Source organism: Sparus aurata, chromosome 20 (genome assembly GCF_900880675.1).
Source record: "Sparus aurata chromosome 20, fSpaAur1.1, whole genome shotgun sequence".
Classification (NCBI taxonomy): domain Eukaryota; kingdom Metazoa; phylum Chordata; class Actinopteri; order Spariformes; family Sparidae; genus Sparus; species Sparus aurata.
Window position 1 is genome coordinate 5717512 of NC_044206.1, and position 22478 is coordinate 5739989.

General features: G+C 40.7%; 2 protein-coding genes and 1 long non-coding RNA gene across 3 annotated transcripts; 2 read left to right on the forward strand and 1 right to left on the reverse strand.

Moving 5' to 3' along the window:
• Positions 1–1050: 1050 nt before the first annotated feature.
• On the forward strand, positions 1051–3961 carry tmem26b (transmembrane protein 26b). The gene is made up of 6 exons (XM_030400666.1): positions 1051–1327; positions 1459–1555; positions 1649–1732; positions 2841–3043; positions 3148–3227; positions 3375–3961. Exons 1-6 carry the CDS (start codon positions 1140–1142, stop codon positions 3623–3625), a joined length of 903 nt encoding a protein of 300 aa, XP_030256526.1. The 5' UTR covers positions 1051–1139; the 3' UTR covers positions 3626–3961.
• LOC115571320 (uncharacterized) lies at positions 1185–5044 on the reverse strand. The gene is made up of 3 exons (XR_003981901.1): positions 4528–5044; positions 2695–3627; positions 1185–1295 (listed from the first exon to the last, which is right to left on the reverse strand). It is a non-coding gene; the product is annotated as an uncharacterized LOC115571320 (long non-coding RNA).
• On the forward strand, positions 4466–22009 carry adgra1a (adhesion G protein-coupled receptor A1a). The gene is made up of 7 exons (XM_030400665.1): positions 4466–4599; positions 5041–5346; positions 12963–13090; positions 14754–14877; positions 15188–15339; positions 17145–17240; positions 17330–22009. Exons 2-7 carry the CDS (start codon positions 5344–5346, stop codon positions 18816–18818), a joined length of 1992 nt encoding a protein of 663 aa, XP_030256525.1. The 5' UTR covers positions 4466–4599; positions 5041–5343; the 3' UTR covers positions 18819–22009.
• The last annotated feature ends 469 nt before the right edge of the window (positions 22010–22478 follow it).

The window sequence follows — 22478 nt, forward strand, 5'->3', positions numbered from 1 at the left end:
AAAAGGAGAAAAAAGAAAAGACTAATTATTATAATAATAAAAACTATATAGGGGGCAGCTGTTGCTCAAGGGTAGTGCCAGCATCTTGTTATCAGACGGTTGCTGGTTGGATTACCCTAGTCTGCATGCTGAAGTGTCCTTGGGAAAGATACTGGACCCCAAACTGCTCCAGATGTGCTGGTTCAGTGTATGAAAGTATGTATGAATTACTGTAAGTCACTTTGGACAAAAGCGTCTGGTAAAAGTCCTAAAATGTAATATATGGTGCATATTTATAATAGTAGCCCTCTGCAACTTTTGTTTATCATGAAATATTATTGTATACAATATCATATTTTATAATGTTCTGTCACAGAGTATATCACTTCACTGCTAAGATAAAAGAAAGCAGCTCACTGCCAGTTGCAGTTTCTCATCTCTATTTTTCTCATCTAATTTTTTGTCTCCATGATTGTTATTATTAGTACTTAGATTATTTTCAAAAAATCACTGTATTTATAAAAACGATTGATCAAAATCAGATACGTGTAAACTTTGATGCTTTTCATTCCCACAGATGTCACATTTACATGTCAGGATGTGGTTATTATAGACACAGATTCAATATTTACCTGTCATCATCACAGTGACAGCTTTACATACATTGGCAGCTGTAAACACTGGTAAAAACATTAGAAAAATATACGTGGGTTTGGTGCCCGCCTGGATACTAAACATATACGGAGTAGTTGACATTTATAATCATCAGAGAACGTTACAGACGTTGTTTTTGGTTCCTGTCTGTTTCCCAAATATATCCATACGTGTGTGACTGTGTAAGTGAGAGGCATTAACTTATAGCACTTTGTAGTAGGCGCTTTATAAACGTAGTAAAGGTGAGGTAACGATGGAAATTCAGAAACTCAATGTCAACAACTGCAAGTCTCTGCAAGCAACTAACATATCATGATCGGGACAACATTCCAGTAAATGGGGAAAAAAAAAAAGTATTCCAGCAGGTTGCTGGAGGCGTGCCCTGGCTGCTGTTTCCCTCCCTTTGTAACACTGAACTCCCTCAGACTGCTAACATATAACTCCCCTGTCCCTTGCGACAGCTGGTACTGCCAGAGCTCCTCCAGTGTGCTTCACAAACTCAGAACATGTTCTTCAAGTTCATCTGTGCTGTGGTGACCAGGTCTCTCTTTATCCTCATCTCTCTCATAGGCGTGTGGAGAGTGGTGTTTGTGAAGAGCAATGGACTCTACTGGCTTCTCACCATCCTCTACCTGCCTCTGGTGGCTGAGATGATCCTGACGCTGAGAAGGAGGAGGGGAAATGATTACAAATGGTATGCTACTCTACTGCGATTCATTATCACATGATGCATATGTGTATGATATTAAGCTATAGGATGTAACTGGTTGATGACAATTGAGATTATGACAATATTTCTGCCATGACGTTTTCTTCTCCCTGCAGGTTTTCTCCAGCTATCTTCCTCTTCCTCATAAGTATCATCCCGTCGTTATGGATTTTAGAGCTTCACCACCAGGAAAACAAATCCACTGACTCAGCGGTATCTATTCTTTCATATTCTCTTGTAGTCTGACAGTTTTCACACTAATATGCTGTGATAATTGAGAGTTCCTCTCTCTCTCGCCCATTGTAGTGTGAAAAACTTGACTCGACTGAAAATATTAAAAGTCTTTTCCGACTCTGGAGGAACTCAACCAATGGCAGCGAGCTTCCTGAGGTAGGTACGGTTAAACTTCACACCAATTTAGTGTTTATTGGTGTTGTTTAGAACCCTTTCCTTAAATGTGGCCTTTCTTTAGTTCAAGTAATTTAAAATGCAAGCCATAAATGTGCAGTTAAGACATTTTTTTTTTAAATCTAAAAAATGTTTCCATTTACATTACATCACATACATGTTGCACTATCCTATTAGTGTAGGGCTGTTGTCTGCATAGATACATTAAATTCATCATTCATGATTTAAGTGCAAGTGTGTTTGAGATTAGACATGGTTTCCCTCAATGTAAACAATCACTTCGTGTAATTTAACAGACAGCTACTTTCTAGGTTTAGAGCATTTGGAGGGTTTTGATTTAACATAGGATGAAGGATTATATAGAGTTTTTTTTCAAATTTACTGAATGGTAAACATATTGTGGGGATTCTCCTTTTCCATGTCCTCACATGTCTAGACAGTGGGGCTCTTTTCTTGCCCTGTGTGTAATGCTGGTTCACCTCAAAGAGGTTGTTGTGAGGCTGCGGGTGTTTTTTTTCCCTTATAACCCAAGCACATTCATAGAGCTGCCTGCTTTTAATAACGCTCCCCACCCTCAATAAAAGCAATTACAAGCTCAACAGTAAAAGTCTTGTGCGCACTATGAAATAAGTTCATGTTGTTTGCGTTTTGACCATCAGATTTCTTCACAATTTTCACTAAAGAGGAATATTTTTAACCCAGTGCTTCTCCTTTCACTTCACTTAGAAATGTTCATTAAAAATGGGAATATATTTTCAGAAAAATCTCATGCCATTTAGCATTGAATATATATGAATATCAGCAAATGACTAAACTTAGCCAAACCTTAAAGGGGCACTATGTGGCACCATATTTAAAATATCAGGAAGGTAATTATACAGGCTCAGAAATATTTATTTTTCCATAAGTGAATGAACAGTTTGTCCCAAAACTACATAGCGCACCTTTAAGCGTTTGGTTACAGGATCAGAAGACATGTGTACTTCTGAGACTGTTGACGGGAGTATATGACACTTTGTGAGCCTGTCAGCATCTGATCCTGGAGTGCCTTTTTCTGTGACGTTTTCCCCCCATGTCTCCCACTTCACAGGGGGTCTCTCCTTCTTCAGTGTGTGCCAATGACTGGATCCTTGCTTTACACCAAATCCTGCTCATACTGCTGATCCTGGGGAAGTGGATTCTGCCGGCCGCTGGAGAGCTGACAAGGGACCAGCTCTCCCAGCTGTTGCTCATCTTTGTGGGCACGGCTGCCGACATACTGGAGTTCACCTCTGAAACACTGTCTGACATCAAGTGAGTAGAGGGGAACAGGAGGGGAGAACTGTTGCATTCCACTGGTTGCCTTATAAAACAATGAGTTGTAAAGTGAACGTGTGTGTGTGTGTGTGTTTAAACAGTGACAGCAGTCCAGCCATGGTCTACATTATTCTGGCTGTGTGGACTTGGAGCATGCTGCAGTTTCCACTGCATTTCTCAGGTACTGCACAGCGATGTGGTTTTACATTCTGGCTCATTCTTTATTTCCCATTTTTCTGCAGCCATCGTACTCTATGTACTGTCGAATGATAAGTTGAAAAGTTGTTTGATTGCCACTTTAAAGTCATTTCCTCCTTTGTCTCAACAGTGATGGGTGCTACCTCAGAGGACCCCTCGGAGCGCGCCCCCTCCCTCCTCTCTCACCTCAGGACTGATATCTGGAGCACTGTGGAGGCTTTGTTCATCCAGGACGGGCCGTTCCTGGTGGTCCGCCTCACCGTCATGATCTACTTCAACGTGGTGCACCAGATGCTCATCTTCTTCGCCATCAAAAACTTCCTGGTTGTCGTCCTCAACATCTACCGACTCTCCGTGCTCGTCTGTGACAAGACCTCCTGAGTCTGGATGCAATCCCAGTGCGAAAAAGTTACTGTAATGACATTACTGTGTACGGCATTGTGACTGCACGTCGTGTTCTTGTGTACCTGAGAATTTTCTGTCTAAACAGAAACCGCAATGTTCTAGTTTCCACAGTTGTATAGGTAAAGTACAGTGGTTGTACTGTTTTTTAGAATTGCAATCCTATTTATGTTGTCACAGTGACTAAAATGATCTCTTGTGAAGAGGGAGTGATCAGAGATCCCAACTAGAAAACACTGACCTCATGTGTTAGTCCTGATGAAGGGATGTGTCCTGTTCATTGTCAGAAACTAACCGAATAAATGGATCTCTGCAGCACTGGAGTCATGGTGTTTCACTCTCAGAAGAGGTGGGTAGGATTCATATGAGCTTTTGGTGTTATCTTTCGGTTTCAAATTATTTGTAATATCCTTCAGTTCATTTATTGGAGGTTTTGCACGAGAATATTTGCAAAGACCTTATTAAAGCGGAGTGAGTAAAACAATTCAATGAGACGCAAAACGGCGTGAGACACATTTTAATATTATGTGATGGCTGGTGAAAGTCACATGCTCTCACATAGACACAAGACAACTGAAAACAAGAAAAATACAAAACCAGACAAAACAATTCTTCATATCTTCCAGTGCCAGAGATCAGTTATTCAGCGCAATATATTCATCTCGTAAATGAAGGGTCTTAAGTTGTTGTTAATACATTAGTATAATTAGAATAGGTGCTATTTTGTATAAATTCGTCAGTCCAACACGTTGTCATCTGTCAGCTCAAACGTCACACCCTCCTCCTCCTCCTCCTCCTCCTCCTCCTGTGCCGCCCCTGCTCTACGTAACATGCGGCACATCGTTACAAGCCAATGGAGCGCAGCCACTATCTTCACTGACCTGGATTGAGGAGGGTCTGGACTCTTACTCAGCTGACAGGAGAGGACACCACCACCACCACCACCACCACAGGTAAACTCAGCCCTCCGCTTCTCTTCACGCATGATCTGATCATCATTGTCTCTTGTCACTTGACCCATTAGCTGCTTCTCTCTGTGCGTATGTGGAGAAATAACTGATCAGCTAATTGTCCATCCTCTGTTCTGCATCCCAGTCAGAGCGCAAACGCACTGTCGGGTCTATTAATAGCCACGTTTGTCTTTACTACGCTAATAACGCGGTGACCAGGAGCACGCTTCACTTCACTCCCTCATCTCGCGTCTCATCGCTTGTGAATTCTGTGGCTGCCATTATTTTGAAAAACAGTCTCGATGTGTTCCCGAGCGTGATCTGTCACCCTCCCCGCCCGCCCACACTCGTGTTGTCATTCAGAGCTGTGCAGGCGTGTGGTGCACAGGCTCGGCTGTGACCACACAGCGGCTGATGCATCCTGTGCTTTGCTCCCCCGGTCAGTGCCGCCCGCCGTGCAGATGGAGTCAGGACCGGGAGGCCGTGGCTGCCCGTCGGCACTGCTGCTGGAGCCGCCGAGCTGGAGGAAGAGTGCCGGCCGGCTGGACGACTTCCTGTGATCGGATCATCCTGTGCTGCACCCGGAGTTTTGGAGGAAGAACGCCAAGTTGATTGAGGGATAAAAAAACAAAAAAAACATTCTTCATCCTGTCTCATGGAGCCGGAGGGTGCAGGGTAGGGGGGCAGCAGGGGCCTCCCCTGGCGAAACCAGAGCTTCACACCTGAAGTGCAACTCCACCAAGGCTAATGGTAAAGTGCTTTGACAAGTGCACCCAGTCATCATGTACTCAGTTCAGCATGCACTGTGTAGTTTTGTTGAAGAAATTCAAACTCAGAATTTTAAGGTACTAACAGAGAGACATTCATTTTTCCATCAATGAATGAACAAGCTGTTCCCAGAGGACAGTAAGTTCCCAGCGGTGGCAGTTCTAGACCAGTTTTAATAGGGGGGCCAGGTTGGGGCCGGCTTTTTTGTTAGGGGGCACATACAACCCGGAAAAAAGGGTAAATCCCTCATTCAGACAAAACAGTGTTTACAATTTCAGCAATTTTGATTGGGTAGTAAACTGCTGAGACACTTTATTTCTGCCTTTCCCTTCAGAACAAAATCATAGCCAGAAATCTGTTATTGTATTATTAATGCAGACTCACTGTCAGGGGGGCCACAGGGGGGTCCAGACTCAGAGTTACGGGGGCACTGGCCCCTGTTGGCCCCCCCCCCTAGAACTGCCCCTGGTTCCCAGAACACTGTTTTGTTTGAAGCTAGTAAAGTGCCATATAAACAAAGTAGAACAGTATAAATTGTGTTGCGCTGTAAGGTCAGTTTGTTTATTCATTGTATTCAGTCATGGAAGCAAAGAGAGTTTGTTTATTTAGTTTGTTTCGGCAGGAAAAAAAGAGCTTTCTCCTCTGATTTAAATTTCTTCCCCAAAACTATACAATGCTCCTTTAATAATTCATATAATTCAGTGACTGCCTGTCTGTGTGCCTGTGGTCTTTGAGTGCATTCTTTTTTCGAGAAAATTCTGGTGACAGAGTGGCTTTATTAGTTTTTATATGAAATTGATTATTTTTATTTTTGTGATACCCGTAAAAGAAAATGTAATGACCAAAAAATACACCCAGCAGGCAAAGGGACAGTTTTTTCTTTTCTTTTTTTTTTTTAAACCTATAGCTCTGCTCACTGACACTCACAGTCAGTGTGAAGAATACTGATTGAAACTGTGCTTTGCTCAGTGGCAACTTTCAAACTTTCAAAGATGCACGTTAGAAACAGGGGCCTCAAAGGGTCCCTGGTGCAAAAATGAGCTGTGGGCCCCAACTAACCCACTTGACTCTCCCATCTTTGGTCCATTACTTATTAGTTAATTAGTAAGTAAGTCACACTAGTTTCTATTTATTTAACAACAGACATGTAGTCACATTTACCATGTAAACACAATACGTACCTAAATTAAAGGGACCCTCCATTGATTTTACGTGTCAAACTCAGTTTATTAGTTTTTTCAAGTTCAACACGGAGACTCCACATTTTTCAGAATATCTGAATATGCATTCAGTTTCCATCATCCTTAGCTGAGCTGTACTTTGTGAAATATGTTAAACCTTATGGGTTATCTGCTAAAGATCAGTGTGTTAACATTGTCATCATCAGCAAACTGATATTAGCATTTAGCTCAAAGCACCACTGTGCTGTACACTGTACAGCCTCATAGATCTGTTAGCATGGCTGTAGACTGTCTTAACATGTCCATTCCCCAACTTAATGGTGCAATACTAAATCACTGAAATGCCTCTCCCACCAAATTACCACAAACTAATGGCCTCACGATGGACCTGGAGCCTTTGGACTATGTAAGGGTCAGTTGCTAGCTGGACCTGGTTAGTCATCTAACCTGAATATGTTAATGTTTGGGTAATTTTTCATTTGGTATGATTGCCTGCACCAAGGGGGTTATGTCCGTTGGTTGCTTGGTTGGATTTTCAGCAGGATTACATAAAAAATACTGAAAAGATTTCCATGAAACTTAAACGAAGGATGGCTTTTAGCCCAGAATAGACCCCATTAACTTTTGGTGCAGATCTGGATATCAGGATGGATCCAGGCAATTTTGAGACAAGGCATTTTTCAACAATTTTGCAATGAATAATGCATGCATCTGGAGGAGGAAAAAAAATCAGGCGTATTTAGTTGGCTAGTATCTGTGCGTGAGTACAAGGGAGACTGTTCGGCCTTGGCAGAGGTATGCACTCTACCGAACACCAATCTAGTTTTTCATTAGGTCCAATCATCCTCGGTCGCTTGAAAATCTTGAAAATCAATTTACGCATTTTGGGTTCAGGTGGGTTTTAAACTGAGCCCTTACAGATCAGGTCTGAAAATACGCACCAACGAAGGAAAATGAGATATATCCAAGTACAAAGCTGGGTTTTTGAAAGATGGTGTCACTGGATTCAAAATTAATCAGGCACCATGGTTGATGATACCAGTCAATTAAAACATTTCTGGATCCGTCCCTTTAAGTTGGCCCAGGACATTCCTGATACTACTGAAATGTGACAAAAACGTGAACAGTGGGAAGAAAAACTCAGAGGCAGGAAAACTATAAAAGAGGTGAATGCTTCTACCTTCGACCTGTTTAATGGATTTAGACGAAAATATGATTATGAATCTTGTAACTTGTATCTGGAGTCCGTGTGACACTAAGCTGGTGATAAGCACCGATGCTCTGAATTCAGATTTGGAACAAAGGAAGCCTAATTCCAAAATCTTACCTCGTGACACAGTGTGCGGTCGGTCATCTGAGATAAGTGGAATGTAGTGCGCACAGATCTTTGCTGCTGTGGGTGCAGGCCTGTATTTTTTTTCATTTTATGGGATCTGCAAAGGATTTAATCAGTCATGCTCTGTCTAATAGATGGGTTGTTCAGTGGAGCGTGATGAGAGAGCATGCTGTCCCGGAGTGAGAGAGAGATGAGAGGAGGAAGACGTGACAGCGTCTCTAAAATACAGGGCCTTGGAACACAAAGGAAAAGCGAGTTGACGCTGTCGTAAAGATGGAGTCAAGTTAGCTCTTGATTCCTGCCTCCACAGGAATCTTCAGCTTGAATTATGCACAGGCAGGAGTGTGTTCCAGAGAGAGAACGGACAAGGCCTAACTGTTGTTTGAAGGCACGTTTTGCCTTTTAACGCAGAGGGAATGCTAGACCTGCCCAGGAGATGCACATCACTTACTGTATATGAGTCACTTTCTCTAAGCCTCCTCCACAGTCCTGCCTCCACAGCCAAGTCATCTGAGCTTGGCTAAAGAATATTAGTGCAAGTGCAGTGATTTGTCAGTAGCTCCTTGCATTTGCAAATTGCCAACGCGCAGAAGGACTAAAATGGCCAACGAAATGCCAATTAAAAGTGTAGATTAAAGGACTAACTTTACATTTTTATGAAAACCTTTTATTCACTTTCTTTCTGAGAGAGATCAGAAGATCGATGTCAATCTCATGTTCGCAGTGTAGCAGTTAAAAGCTTGAATTATTTCTGATCTCCGCAGTGGGATTGAACTAGAGCTGTGATTTCCATGTTTGTTTTCCCATGCAAAGGCAGGACGGCAGATGCTGATTGTTTGTGTGTTTGTCACTCGAGGGGAGTGACCCTGGGTGTAATGCACAAGGGACGTCAGGTGCATATAGAGTAACGCAAATGGACAGATTGGTGCTTTTCATCAGTGGATGTGTAGGTTCACAGATATTTTGAGTGTTATTGAACATGCTTTCTATCATAAACTGTTTGTATACTACACAGCCTGTGTGTATTGTAATTAGATAATATGTGAACAATACAGTGGTGTGGCACTCTTACAGTATAGTGTGATACTATATATATATTTGTTTAATAGTTCTTGGGCTTGAGTCTGGTTCTATGGCATGACAGAATGAACTACGGTACACCAGTCTGCCTGATTATTATTAGTAAGTTCATTGCAACTCTCATCCGCCTGTTTTTCAGCAAGAGCATGTTGTGACTTTCACAGAAAAAGCTCTGATAAACTGCACTATTCACTACCTGCCCAGCACCAAGCAGCAGACAAAGCTAGCTAGCTAGCAGGAGCATTTTGCTGGCTAAATTAATCTGATATTTTTCTCAGGAGTTGGTGACAAAAAAAGAGATGAAAGGCAGTGAATATGTGACTTCTGTTCAATGGGAGTTACTCTAATCTAAGCTCAGTATCAGTATACAGTCATAATACTAGAAAACAATGTCTTGATGGTATATTTTTTCAAGGTGACAAAATCATTTATTTTTCATTATACAACACAGGCTTGTACCCAGAAGATTATTCTTAATACAATTTTTCAATGTGAGCACCAAGCGTCCACATCTCCTGTTCCTGCTGTAGTGCTCTGTCGACTGATCTCAATCTAAAACCCCACTTCCTATTCCAATGCTGATGATTGTTTTGCGTCCGCATGCACTATACTGTATCTTCATATTTCCACTAGGACATACTGTACTGTAAATACTGTAAATGCATGCATGCATTTGTGAATCTGAATGGAGCTGGAGATCGTGGAAAGCATCTCAAAACCTCTGGATGCAAATGTAACCCGATCTGTGTGCATCAGCCAATGTGTGCACACACATTTAACAATCTGTAAATGAATACAACAGACCGTCACAAATATCTGACAGTAGACATCTACTTTGCATTTATTCACATATGAACCTTTTCGAAACCTGCGCCATTGAAACGTAACATCTGTACATGAGATATTGATATTTTATTCAGGTCGTGATGTGTACATTTGTGGCTATTTCTCTCCATAAAGCAGCTCCTCTAATCTTATCAGATCACTCAGAGCTATTCCAAACACACATCTACCCAAACAATGCGCCTTTTGTTAATCTGATTTCATATTTCAGGAGACACTGAAATCCCTGTTACCATGTTTTACATGTTTAATGATGTGCACTGAGTTATTTTAAGATAGTGATGTCAGTGCACTTAGGCAACACTACAACTACAGTAGCAGTTGCACAAAGACTCTCCCCATGTAAACCCATGGTAAACTGAGAGGGGTTGCTTGAATCATGCAATCCATTTAATTATAATAATTTACATTTAAGTTCCTCAGTGTGTTGGTAGATCTGAGGAGCAGGTCAGGAGATTTCATTAATGCACTCACATTGAAAGAAGCTTGAGTAATTGTGCAGGGCTTTGGAAACATGCAGCACATTCTAACCTCCAGCAGCAAGTCTGCAGGCTTCATGAAGTCATTCTGACTAACATGAGTGAGGCTGGATGTTATGAGAGCTGATGGTTCATGGCAGCAATTTTGGTATCAGCACTGGCTGTATGCTAAGAGGAAACATGATCATTTTCTTTAACAGGCACTCTTCAGGGGGCTCTGTGTAACGGTTTGAAGCAACTTACACGTATTCATCACTTTTTCTTTGGCAATACGTGAGCAGATTGTAACTCAACATGAAAAGTGAGATCTTCCTCGTCTCTCTCATACAAAGCCTGTGGAAGATTTGTTTAAGTTGCTTAATGCTGCTGGACTGCGGTATTCTTAGTGGAGGATTTTCAGTCGACAGTCCAATGGATGCAACTTGCATGTATGCATGTTGTTGAAAGCCTCCTGTCAGTGCTTCTTTCCGCTCCGCCAAAAGAGAGCAACAGTAGCTAAAGTTAGTCTAGAAATAATCCACTAACATAAATTAACAACTATCTTCCAGGGCAACACAGAAGTGCCAAAGAACTTCCCCCTTTAGAGGCTGGAATTGTTGAGATTGTAGAAACCAGAAAGAGCAAGTCAAGTCAGGCGGGAGATGTGTGTTGGCAGCTAGTTCACTATTTTCAGTGAGCTCTCTTAGCTTTTTTAGTGTAATAGGCCTATATACTAGCCTATTTGAATGCCACAATCATATAAAAACAAGCAAAATAGACAGTGATTGCTAACTGGGTTAGCCGTAAATCAATTTGTTGTTGCCATTGTTGGTAAGTTCTTCGGCTAAGGGGCTGTTTGCTTTGTGCTACTGAGTTGGCTAACTGCTGTGCGAGAGGCTCAAGGGCTGTGTACTATGTGGGCGCAGCGAATCACTGTAATCGCTAACCTTACTATGTCATTTCTCAATTACATGTCAGAAAAAAGCCAACAGTAACATAATCATTGGAAATAACGAACATGGCGGACATCAAATTTGATCACCCTTAACTGCTTCACCATAATTTAAGCTTACTAGATCTTAGATCGGCATCAAATTGTACTCACTTACATAAACCAGCCACCTAAATAGGACTCATCTTTTTAATTTAAAGATTATTCCCCATTAAGAAAAATGCTCTATCTCGCGAAGGTGAAGAAAAGAGAAAAAAAAAATCCTGTATTGTTTTCTTTATCCAGTTCCACACCAAAAGTTAATGGTCTCTTCTAGGCTGAGACCAGTCCTCCATCCGATTCTCACAGCAATCCCTGTAGTAGTTCTTGTGTAATTCTGCTAATCAACCAACCAACCAACCAAAAATTAACATTTTGGGAAATGCGTTTTCTTGTTGGTAAATGGACTTGAATTTCTAAAGCGCTCTTCCAGTCTACTTAACAGCACTTATCACATTCACCCATTCATACACTGGTGGTAGAAGCTGCTCATCAGGAGCAATTTGAGGTTTAGTATATTGCTCAAGGATGCTTTGACATGTAGTCGGGGGAGCTGGGAAATCGAACCAGCCACTCATTTATTTTGTTTTACATGTCACAGAAGGCATTAGTGTTTTTAGAGGGAGTTACATGCTGTAACTATTTATTGTTGTACAGTCGAGTGCAGTAACCGTGGATTACTTGGATTACGGAGGAGCTGTACTGAGCCATTTTTTTCCAGTTATTTTTATGTGTTTTTCAAACAAGTTCCCTTTTACCTCAATTGTTTAATGCTGCAAAACCGTTTTGCTGTAAAGATCTTGAAATGTTTTTATTTATTACGAACCTCACTATTATATTTAACTTGAACGACAGACAAAAACGGGAGTGCACTAACTCTAAAAACACTAATGCCTTCTGTGACATGTAAAACAAGATACAAAACAACAATACAATCTTATAAGTGAGTGGCTGGTTGAGTGTTACAGTGCACTGATATTTGTCAGTGCATGCTGGCAGGGTAAGCAAGAAGGCATTAGTGTTTTTAGAGGGAGTTACATGCTGTGACTATTTATTGTTGTACAGTCGAGTGCAGTAACCGTGCACAGTTTTGTTGAGTCTTCAGTCTAGCAGGTCTTTCAGATCATAGAATGGATGGTAGAGATTGAAAGATTCCCATGTTGGAGATTTGCGTTGGGTAGTGTTAATGGGACTAAGGATGTTTGTATATTTGTGAAGTTGATCATGTGGGGGTTAAAAATAACCATGCAACATAATGCGACTTTGATGTTGAAATGATGGCTATTTAAAAGCTGGAAACTCGTGAAGTTGTTTCAATTTGACGTGAACACAACATTGTCATCATAGGGAGGTTGCCAGTTTTGTGAGAGGATGCCTGTACAAATAATCAAATAATGTGCTTACAGACCGCATAGCTCGGAACCTGAACAGGAGCAATTGTCAAATGGGACAAACTGTTATTTGTAAAGAAATAGTTCCAGCATTTGTCTCCGACTCCCCCTTAAACATTTCTGTCTGTACCACATACAACATGTTAATTATTGAGCTGTAGAGGTGTTGGTAGGTGTATTTTTCAAGCTGTAGCTCAATTTCCTGCCTATCTTTATGCCTTTTTGGCTAACCAAGAAGCATGAGCATAGTAGTATAATAGTATAGTTTTTGTGGTTCTAATTATTGTGTTCTATTTGTGAACTTCTGTCTTCCTGCAGGATTTGAAGAGAGTGCTGTCCTTCCCACCATACCCCGGGGATTACTTGCATCCAGTGGTGTATGCCTGCACAGCAGTCATGCTGCTCTGCCTGCTCGTATCCATCATGACCTATATTGTCCACCACAGGTGAGAATAACAATTTGAAAGCCTTTTTCCAATTTGGTTATTTTAATTTGAGGCAAAAAAGTCATTTATTTTGAGTGGTATTGTCATCTTGGGGACTGCAATTCTGCAAGTTATTGAGACTTTGCGATTCATCATCTGTTTGTGTTGTTTTCTATTGTTTTGATAAATGGGTTAAAATGTGTACCAGTTCTGACAGCTTTGGGAAATATTAGTATCTTATGGTGCCTGTGGAGGGAGGGATGGGTGATAGTCGAGTGCAGGGTTCCAGCTCTTTTAAGTGAGTGGGTATTTGAATCAGTTAATGGATAATTTTGAGATTTTAGATAATTTCTGTTCATTAATTCATTAATTAATCACTTATTAGGTCCATCCCTACTTGTAGTTCTTTAAGTAAAGTAGCATGTCATCTGCATATGAACTGATTTTATGGTTTGCTCTTGTGGATTGGACACATTTTATGTGATCTGCAGACAGTTGCAACAAGGAGTTAAAAGTTGGCATACATGTCCCCTTATGAAGTGTGAAATTTGATTGCACTGTTTTGGAAAAAGTACTGTTTACAGGTGGAATACTTGGTATCAGCTGAAAATGAGAATTCCTTTTAGAGTGGAAAGTAAATGAGTGAGACCCAGTGTTCCTGTCAGGACCAGTAGGGACCAGAAGCTAGAGCACACAATATTTCTTTATTGTACATATGGCATGTAGGCATTGTACTTAGAAACATCGGAACGCATCTTTGACCTGTGAGTTTAGGTTTATGTTTTGCTGTTTTCAGATGAACCTTGAAAAAGTTCTTTGAGTTCCCTTGTGTTATTGAGGGAGATCATCAAGCTCACAATATTCTGATTTGTACTAGGATGGTAAGAACTTCTCATTCTCAGGTTCATAATTTCATTTTGAGTTACCATTAAAATAGGTATACCCTTTAATGCTCAAAAAAAAATATCAGTGTCATACTGTCCAGTGTTGCAGCACTGCTTTCCCCCTCTGTCTGAAACACTCTGTTTTAGCTCCTGTCTCTTTAAGACCCCCCTCCTGAATACCCAGTCTACCCCAACACACCAGAGCCGCCACCATTAACAACAGCAGAACAGCTGTGCTCAATCAATTCTTTAATGCCAAACTAGCTGTGATGCATTAATTAAAATTAATTATGCAGACATGTGACATGGTGATGTAGTGTGATGTCACATTTAATCTTCTGTTGGTGTGGATTTTCACCTGTTAAACTTTCAAAATATTTTACATGCACAAGTACATATAAATAACACTGAAGGAAAGAAACAGAGGAGGCCTTTGAACAAAGGAGGAGGCCTAAGACATTACTTATTAGCCACCTACAGCGCTGTACTGAGTTCTCTCCCCAGACAGCTTAACAAATAGTGGGTATAAAGACTTCTGTCTTTGTGACTGTTTCCCCAAGGTTGACTGGGGTATGTGGTGGTAGTTGCAGATGCTAGCCCAATTAATTACAATATTACAGTGTTGCCAGACAGGTTGGGTGCATTTAAAAAAAACGCAAGACTGGGCTGAAATATAACGTACACATAAATTAGGTAAATAACATAAATAAAATATTTGGTACCTTTCACTGGTTGGGTGGTGGTTCCTGTTGAGGGGCCAAGAAAAAACTGTAAATTGATAGTCTATTCATATTTTGCAGCGTGATCCGCATCAGCAGGAATGGCTGGCACACACTCCTCAACTTCCTCTTTCACACCGGGCTGACGTTTGGAGTTTTTGCCGGAGGCATCAATCAGATCAACTTACCTTTTGTGTGTCAGATTGTAAGTCTTTGTTTTCCTATTTTCTTAGCATAGTAGTATTTCATTGCACTTTCAAATCAGTTGTTGGTCAAACATTTGCCGGCAGCTTTAAGCTAAAGTGAATTATGCATTAATTGTAATTGTGATATTAGTGTACCTCAATGCATTAATGCAAAAAAGAAAAAATGAATAAAGAAAAGCATCTTAGGTAATCTCTGTTTTCATTGTCTTAACATAACGTTGTGGCTACTCAGTAACCAGTATGATACCAAAATAATAGTACATTACACTATGACATTATTACATGACATTGTAATATTTTCTGTTTTAGGTTGGCATTGTACTCCACTATGCTTCTTTGTCTACCATGCTGTGGCTGATGTTTACAGCTAGAAACATCTGTAAAGATGTGTCCAAAGACCCCCTTCGGAACCAGGACAGAAATGGGTCTGCCCAGACTCACACCAAACCAACCATCCTTAGGTAAGCTGTAAACTAGCTGACAAATGTTCTGTATAAACCACTTATTTACAATGTATGATTAAGTCATGACTGTTTCAGTGACTCAGTCACTCTGTCAGCAAACAGTATTCTGCTCAAAACCATCATGAGAGATTGATCAAGACAGCTTGAATGTTTTGAAACTGTGTTGCATAGGATTATGGATTAACGTAGTGATGCACTTGCCCATGGCCCTGTCTTTTAAGAAATTCTCAGCTGACTTTGAGAAAGCAAACAGAGCGTTGAGCCAACTGGTCCTTATTTAGTTCATCCTTGAGTGCCCCTGCAGACCCTTAACAACAATACTCGGCTGCTTGATGCTACCCATACTTGCTTACCCTGCCAGCATGCACTGACAAATATCAGTGCACTGTAACACTCAACCAGCCACTCACTTATAAGATTGTATTGTTGTTTTGTATCTTGTTTTACATGTCACAGAAGGCATTAGTGTTTTTAGAGTTAGTGCACTCCCGTTTTTGTCTGTAGTTCAAGTTAAATATAATAGTGAGGTTCGTAATAAATAAAAACATTTCAAGATCTTTACAGCAAAACGGTGTTGCATCATTAAACAATTGAGGTAAAAGGGAACTTGTTTGAAAAACATAAAAATAACTGGAAAAAAATGGCTCGGTACAGCTCCTCTGTAATCCAAGTTAAAACCACAATTTAGGGAATAAAAGATTCATCTAAAAGAGTTGAGGCTGGTCAAAATACTTTTAGTATTTTTAAGTAATTTAGTAGAGATTGAGAGGATAAGGTCTTTCCTAGTTATGCCTTTCCCATCCTGCTGAAAGTCCAATTCATGACCCCGCCCAAGGTCCCCAAATTTCCTCAAATTATGTATTTCCTAATTACTTGTTAGTATTAGTTATAATGCCCTTTTACTTGCAGATGGTATATGGCCAGTGTGTAGAGATCTAAACTCATTTGACACATATTATATGGGACGTATAGGAAGTGGCAACACTAGTACTATGCGTAAAATTAAAGCTTAGAACTTGTCCACATGTTTATGGGTAATTTGGAAAACAGGGTTTTGAAACATGTTTTAGCACCATTCCAAAAAATGATCGCTGTCCATACTAACATACCTGAAAACACGTACCACATGATCGTTCACGTACACTGGGCACGAATGTGCCGGTGTAAACAGGAAGCAGATACTCTGCAGCTGGTTGCTTAGTTACAGAAAATATTATATTATACATTATATTATATATTTTCACATTTACGTTTTCTTTACGTACTAACAGACTTACTTTTACTTTTGTATCATGTTATACGAGTTACAGATACTAAGGGCTGGAACCAAGACGAGAGTGATTTTTTTCTGAAAACAGGATGAAAATGATGAAGCAGTGCATTCTGAAGGCTCTTCACAGAATAATGCTGCTTTCATCAAAACATTGTCAACAGCTGTTTTGTCTCTCTTTTTCATCACTGTCACATTACATTGTCGGTTTGTGTCTTTCTGAACACAGACAATATGTCATCCTTTCCCGCAATGTGCAAACTCAGATGCTTCGAAATCATAACACATATCATACTCACATTAACCAGTGATGCTACATCACTGATAAGACTCAATTAGGAGGCAAATGTGGGAGTCTGTATCATCGTCTCCCAAAATCTCTGTTTCTGCTTTGATTTTGACCTGATAGTAGCGCAAGCTGAGAAGTCTGAGAATTGCCAGAAGTACAGATTTAATGGCAAATCATGCAGTTAGCCTATCATAGTGTTTCTTTACAAAAATATGGATACTTAATTTTCACTTGTTTTTGCAGATTTTATCTTGTGAGTGATGGAATACCTCTTGTAATCGTTGGAGTTACAGCAGCATTTGGAATGGATAACTATGGCAGCAGGGACGACGCTTTGTAGTAAGTACTTATTATTTCAGAAAAATCATGTTTTCACTCATCACTTTATCAACAAAATTAATGTTTTTGTCTGTGTGTGTCGTTTTTAGTTGCTGGATGGCATGGGAACCGAGCCTCGGAGGTTTCTACGCCCCCATGGGTCTTCTGGTCTTAGTCATGTCTGTGTACTTTCTGTGCACCTACATCCAGCTTAAACGCCACCCAGAGAGGAAATACGAGCTGCGAGTTCTGAGTGAGGAACAGCAGCAGCTATCGTCCAGTGAGTCAAACCATGCTGACGTTGGGGGAGCGTCTGGGCCTGCTGTGGACTGTCCACCATTTGCAACTGGCATTTCAGTTCTGGCCAATGAGCATTCATTTAAATCCCAGCTACGGGCCACAGCCTTCACCCTCTTTCTGTTCCTTTCTACCTGGGCTTTGGGGGCATTGGCGGTATCACTGGGACATTTCCTGGATATGATATTCAGTTGCCTGTATGGGGCTTTTTGTGTCACGCTAGGACTCTTTCTTCTCATCCAGCACTGTGCAAAACGTGATGACGTATGGCACCGCTGGTGGGCTTGTTGCCCATCCAAGTCTAAGACAGAGGAAGGGAATGGGGATGGACAGAGCCAGAGGCAGGAGCTCCATCAGCCACACTGCCAGTTGAGCTCCCCGTGCTCAGGCAAGCAGCCGCTACTCTCTCCTCACCTTGTCCAGACTTCTTACCACAAAATGACACCACCTCCCCAGAGCCCTGCACCCAATCACACAGGTCCATGCTGTGTGACCATGATGGGTCCCGTTACCTCAACCCCTATCTCACCTCTCCCCGAGCGAGTTCCCTCACCACGTCCACAGTCACTTTCTGACGAGCTCCCCCGTCCCACTCTGCCTCTACAGAGCTGCCTTAATAACAGAACGAAGTCACGCTCCTTCAACCGCCCACGCCCATGCCTTCAAGACTACCGTTCTCACATGACTTCCACTAGTATGGATGGGAGTGTGCATAGTTCCCACTTGGACAGCCCTCATGCTGCACACCACCTTGAAGGCTCACCTCTGGTTTCCGGCAGCCCTCACCCAGACATCCAGCTTCCCTGCACAAGCCCTCACCTGGATAAGCAGCTGGCTTCGTGCCACAGTTTGCAACACCAGACCTCCTGTCATAGCGTACAAGACTCAATGACTTCCTGCCACGGACATGCACACAACATGCATGACAGCATTACTTCCTGTAACAGCCTCCTCCTGCCTTCTCACGGGGTCCACACCTGCCAGTGGCACATGTACAGATCAGCTGATCACTCTTCCACTACAAGCTGCTGTGACAAACTTGATCCCTTCACCTTGCAATATCAGCAAGACTCCGACACTTACAGCTGCATGTCAAAGATGACAGAAAAAGAAAAGGATCATCTCAGTGTAGAGGTGGAGCATCAAGGCTTCCCTAGAAATACTCTGCCTCGGCAGCAGGCCACTGTCAATCGACGAGGTACCATCGGTCGAAACAGGAGCCTCCAGGAAGACGGCCTGTTTGGTTCAGACGCTACAGGAAACATACGAACTGGCCCATGGAAGAATGAAACCACTGTATAGTTTTCTTATGCTTGTACTTGCCAGACCTCCTAACAGCCCTGTAATTGAAGTGATGGGTCTCAATGCCTTCAGCTTTGCCCTTAAATCACAGGCTGAATTTTCAGAGAGGCCTCGTATCCTGATGTTTCAGAACCCTTTATAACAAAGTTATCTTTAAGTGTTACTAATACATTTTTATAAGGGATATTATGATGCAATGGTTCAATTAATGCTGAACTAATATTTTACTCCATGCAGTTTAAAGTTGCAATCAGTACTGCATGGCTCTTGACGGTCACGGTGGCTCAGCAGTTAGCATGGTTATAGCGTGAGGGTCCTGAGTTTGAATCCCATCAGTACAGATTATACCAGGTACAACTAATACTCCTACCAAAAGGTCTTCACAGATCCAAAACATTAGACCTGATTCCAAACAGACCAGTGGAAATGTGCATGAATTAAGTTTCTGAAAAAAACACTGATCCAAATGGGACTCAAGGACCTGGTCTGAATGGACCCAAAGAAAAAACTGCTAGAGTATGACCTACAGCAGACCCCAGTAGAGAGAAAACAACACCGGTAGCATCATGATGCAGCAGAAATTAGCAGCCCTGGTCGGATAAAAGCAATACATTCCATCGTCCGGTCCAATTACACTGAAGATAATTTGGACAAATCCCAAGTTGGCTCTAGACTGCAAGTAGCTAATTCAGCTTGTAAAGAATTATTCTGCTGGCATTGCCTTTGACCAAGGCATTAGCTTCAGAACTAGAATTTTAAAACAACAAATATATCAGGATTTTACTTTTCAAGCTTCACAGCCAGTGTACACAGCATCCAGCAGAGTTGCATTCTGGCTCCACCTTAGTTGCTAAAAACTGCCATTCTTGCATATGTGTGTGTCCAGAATGGACACTGGACTGTGACTTGCAGCTCTTTTCCCCACTACACTATCTTTACATGGGCTACACAATATAACTTCATGGGTTAAGTTCAGGATGCTCGCCAAGAAGAGTATGGTTCAAATACAGCTTAGAACAATCAATTAATCAATCAATCTTAAAGAAGTATGTATATATGTGTGTATATATATATATATATATATATATATATATATATATATATATATATATATATATATATATATATATATATATATATATATACACATATATACATATATAATATATACTTTTGGATCTTAAACACCCACAGGCTTATTAACCAACAAGTGGAAGAATCTGAGGCTCCTGTGTTCACTGAGGTTTTGAGAAACTACTGTGGTGAGTGCATTATGTGTAAGGGGTCTGTTAAGAAAACCTGAACTCACTGCAGTCAGTGAGGATAAATGAGCAACATTGATCATCAACATCTGCAAACCATTGTTGATATAAAGTATTATGCAAAGGGGCAGTAAAACATCACTGATTGCACCTTTAAATACATGGATTGATTATTGAAAAAAATGAAAGATCTATATTTGTTAATATTATTACATTTCTAATGGCATTGCTCGACACAATATAATTTAAATATGATTGGCTACACATGTGAAAACACTTGAATCAGTGTGAGCATGTGTGTTTTTTATGTGTGCAACTGTGCATGAGTAGGTACATACAATGTGGTGTGTTTGTGCTATATGTATTTATTCTTATGGACCCACCCTTGCAGAATTTTATGAATATATTGATAAAGAATAATTTATGAAGCCTCTGAAGATTTTCTATGGAGACACTTTATGTATGCTGCCAAATAGAGTCAAATAGACTCTTGTCAGACAAATATTGCACTAGTATGTACTATAGTGACCCTCACTTGGTGAGATATTCCCAAAAAAGTGCAATGTGCTTCAAAGCACAAACTTTGTATAGTGCCAAAATTATGTGCCAGCTTTCACTGTGATGGGAAACTACACACAACTTCTTCTCAATGAGTTTTGAGAGATCATACAGTTTGTAGCATCATACAAACTTGAACTCAGGTTATAGAAGATCATCAGCAACCCTTTCAAGTCGTTCCAGAAACTTCCATATGTTTTCTCCAATGAGGTGTTTCATAATGCAATTTGACCAGACTTACCTTAGTATAAATTAAGCTCAGTTTTGGTTCATTAAGCAAGTTTAATAAGTCTCTGTACCAGTGTTACAGTCTGTCAGTCACATTGAAATAGAGTCCTCTGTAGATGTACCCTTCTTTGTCTCCTGTTTGAGAGTGAGAAGTGAAGATGTACACCAGCTCCATGTCTGTGTGTTAAGTAGGGAGCTACTTAGTGGGCAATTAGCCTAGGTTAGCATAAAGTTCCAGGATGTGACTTCTTCTTATACCAAATAAGTATGTTAACTGGTGAGCTTTTGGACCCTGACATTAGCAGGTGTCAGACCATTGGCCAATATGAATCAGCAGCATCATTCGGATGCTGTATTTTTGGATCATTCCACAACTTTTCCAGTCTTTTGTTGCCCCTGTCCTAACATGAAATAGCTTGTCTTTGTACCTTTTTCAATTGAGTCAAAAAGTAGCAAAATTAGCATCCTTTTTTTTTTCCGGCCAGGGCAAGTTAGAGTTAAGTTTCCTCAAGCTTTATCCTGGTTCATTAGAATTACTCAAACCAGACTTATCGCAGTAAGTCCTGCTTTTCTGAGCCATCTTTATGAAACACCTCTCTGGTTCATGGTATTTAGCGGCACATTTGGAATAAGTGAAAATGGTAAGTTTTTTGAATTTCTCTCCATTAAACACATACATTTTATTCTTCTTTAGGGTCGTTATCAGGTCTTCATACTGGAACTACTGTTACTTTAAAGAAGGATGAGTCATATCGCTGTTATATATTGTAGGTTAACACAGATGTTCACTTATATGTCAACATGTCCCAGTTTGATGTAACTGTGATCATCAAAAGACACTAACCCTCAGCCTGACGTTGATGACTTTGTACATGTGATGTGTCGTTGTCCCAGTGTTGCGACAGCGTTAAGCGTCTTCCCAGACCGAGGGGGGTGGGGGAAATCACCTGTTGTTGTTGAGATAACACTGAAGAAGCTGTCCAAACACGGAGCCATTTTAATGTGACATATTTGATTTCTCACTTCTATTGTGGATTTTCTCAACAGTGTAAAGAAACAAAGTGACACCTTGTAAGACAAAGGGAGAACCAATAGCACTGTGTGTTGTCTGCACTAGAAATAAAGATTTACTGTGACACACTGCATGAGTCATCGCTCTCTTTCTGAACAGGGCTGTGGCTACCATCGGGGATCATATAAGGCCTTCTGTGTTTTTGTTGTTTTTTTTTTAGGAATTTGGCAGGTTGAGCGTCAGGGGGATGAGTTACATTCTACAGTGGGTGAATAATACCTTTATCCAGTACTTTTACTGTCAATGCATTTATATTTCGTTTTTTTTTTTTTTATTGGACCAAAAAAACAAACAAAAGAAAGCTTTGAAACGACACAAGATCAAGCATTTAGAAAATATGTATAATAATGAATTGTTATATTAAACAAATGATGCAACACTAGATGTTTTCCCACATTTTTTAACCATTTTAAGATTTTCTTCATGCACACACAATAATTTTTTATCTGATTTGAGCACAAATTTGTATAACAAAAAACAACAACAACAACAAAAAACACGTAGGTGAGCACTTCTCCTTTGCCAAGATTATCCATCCAC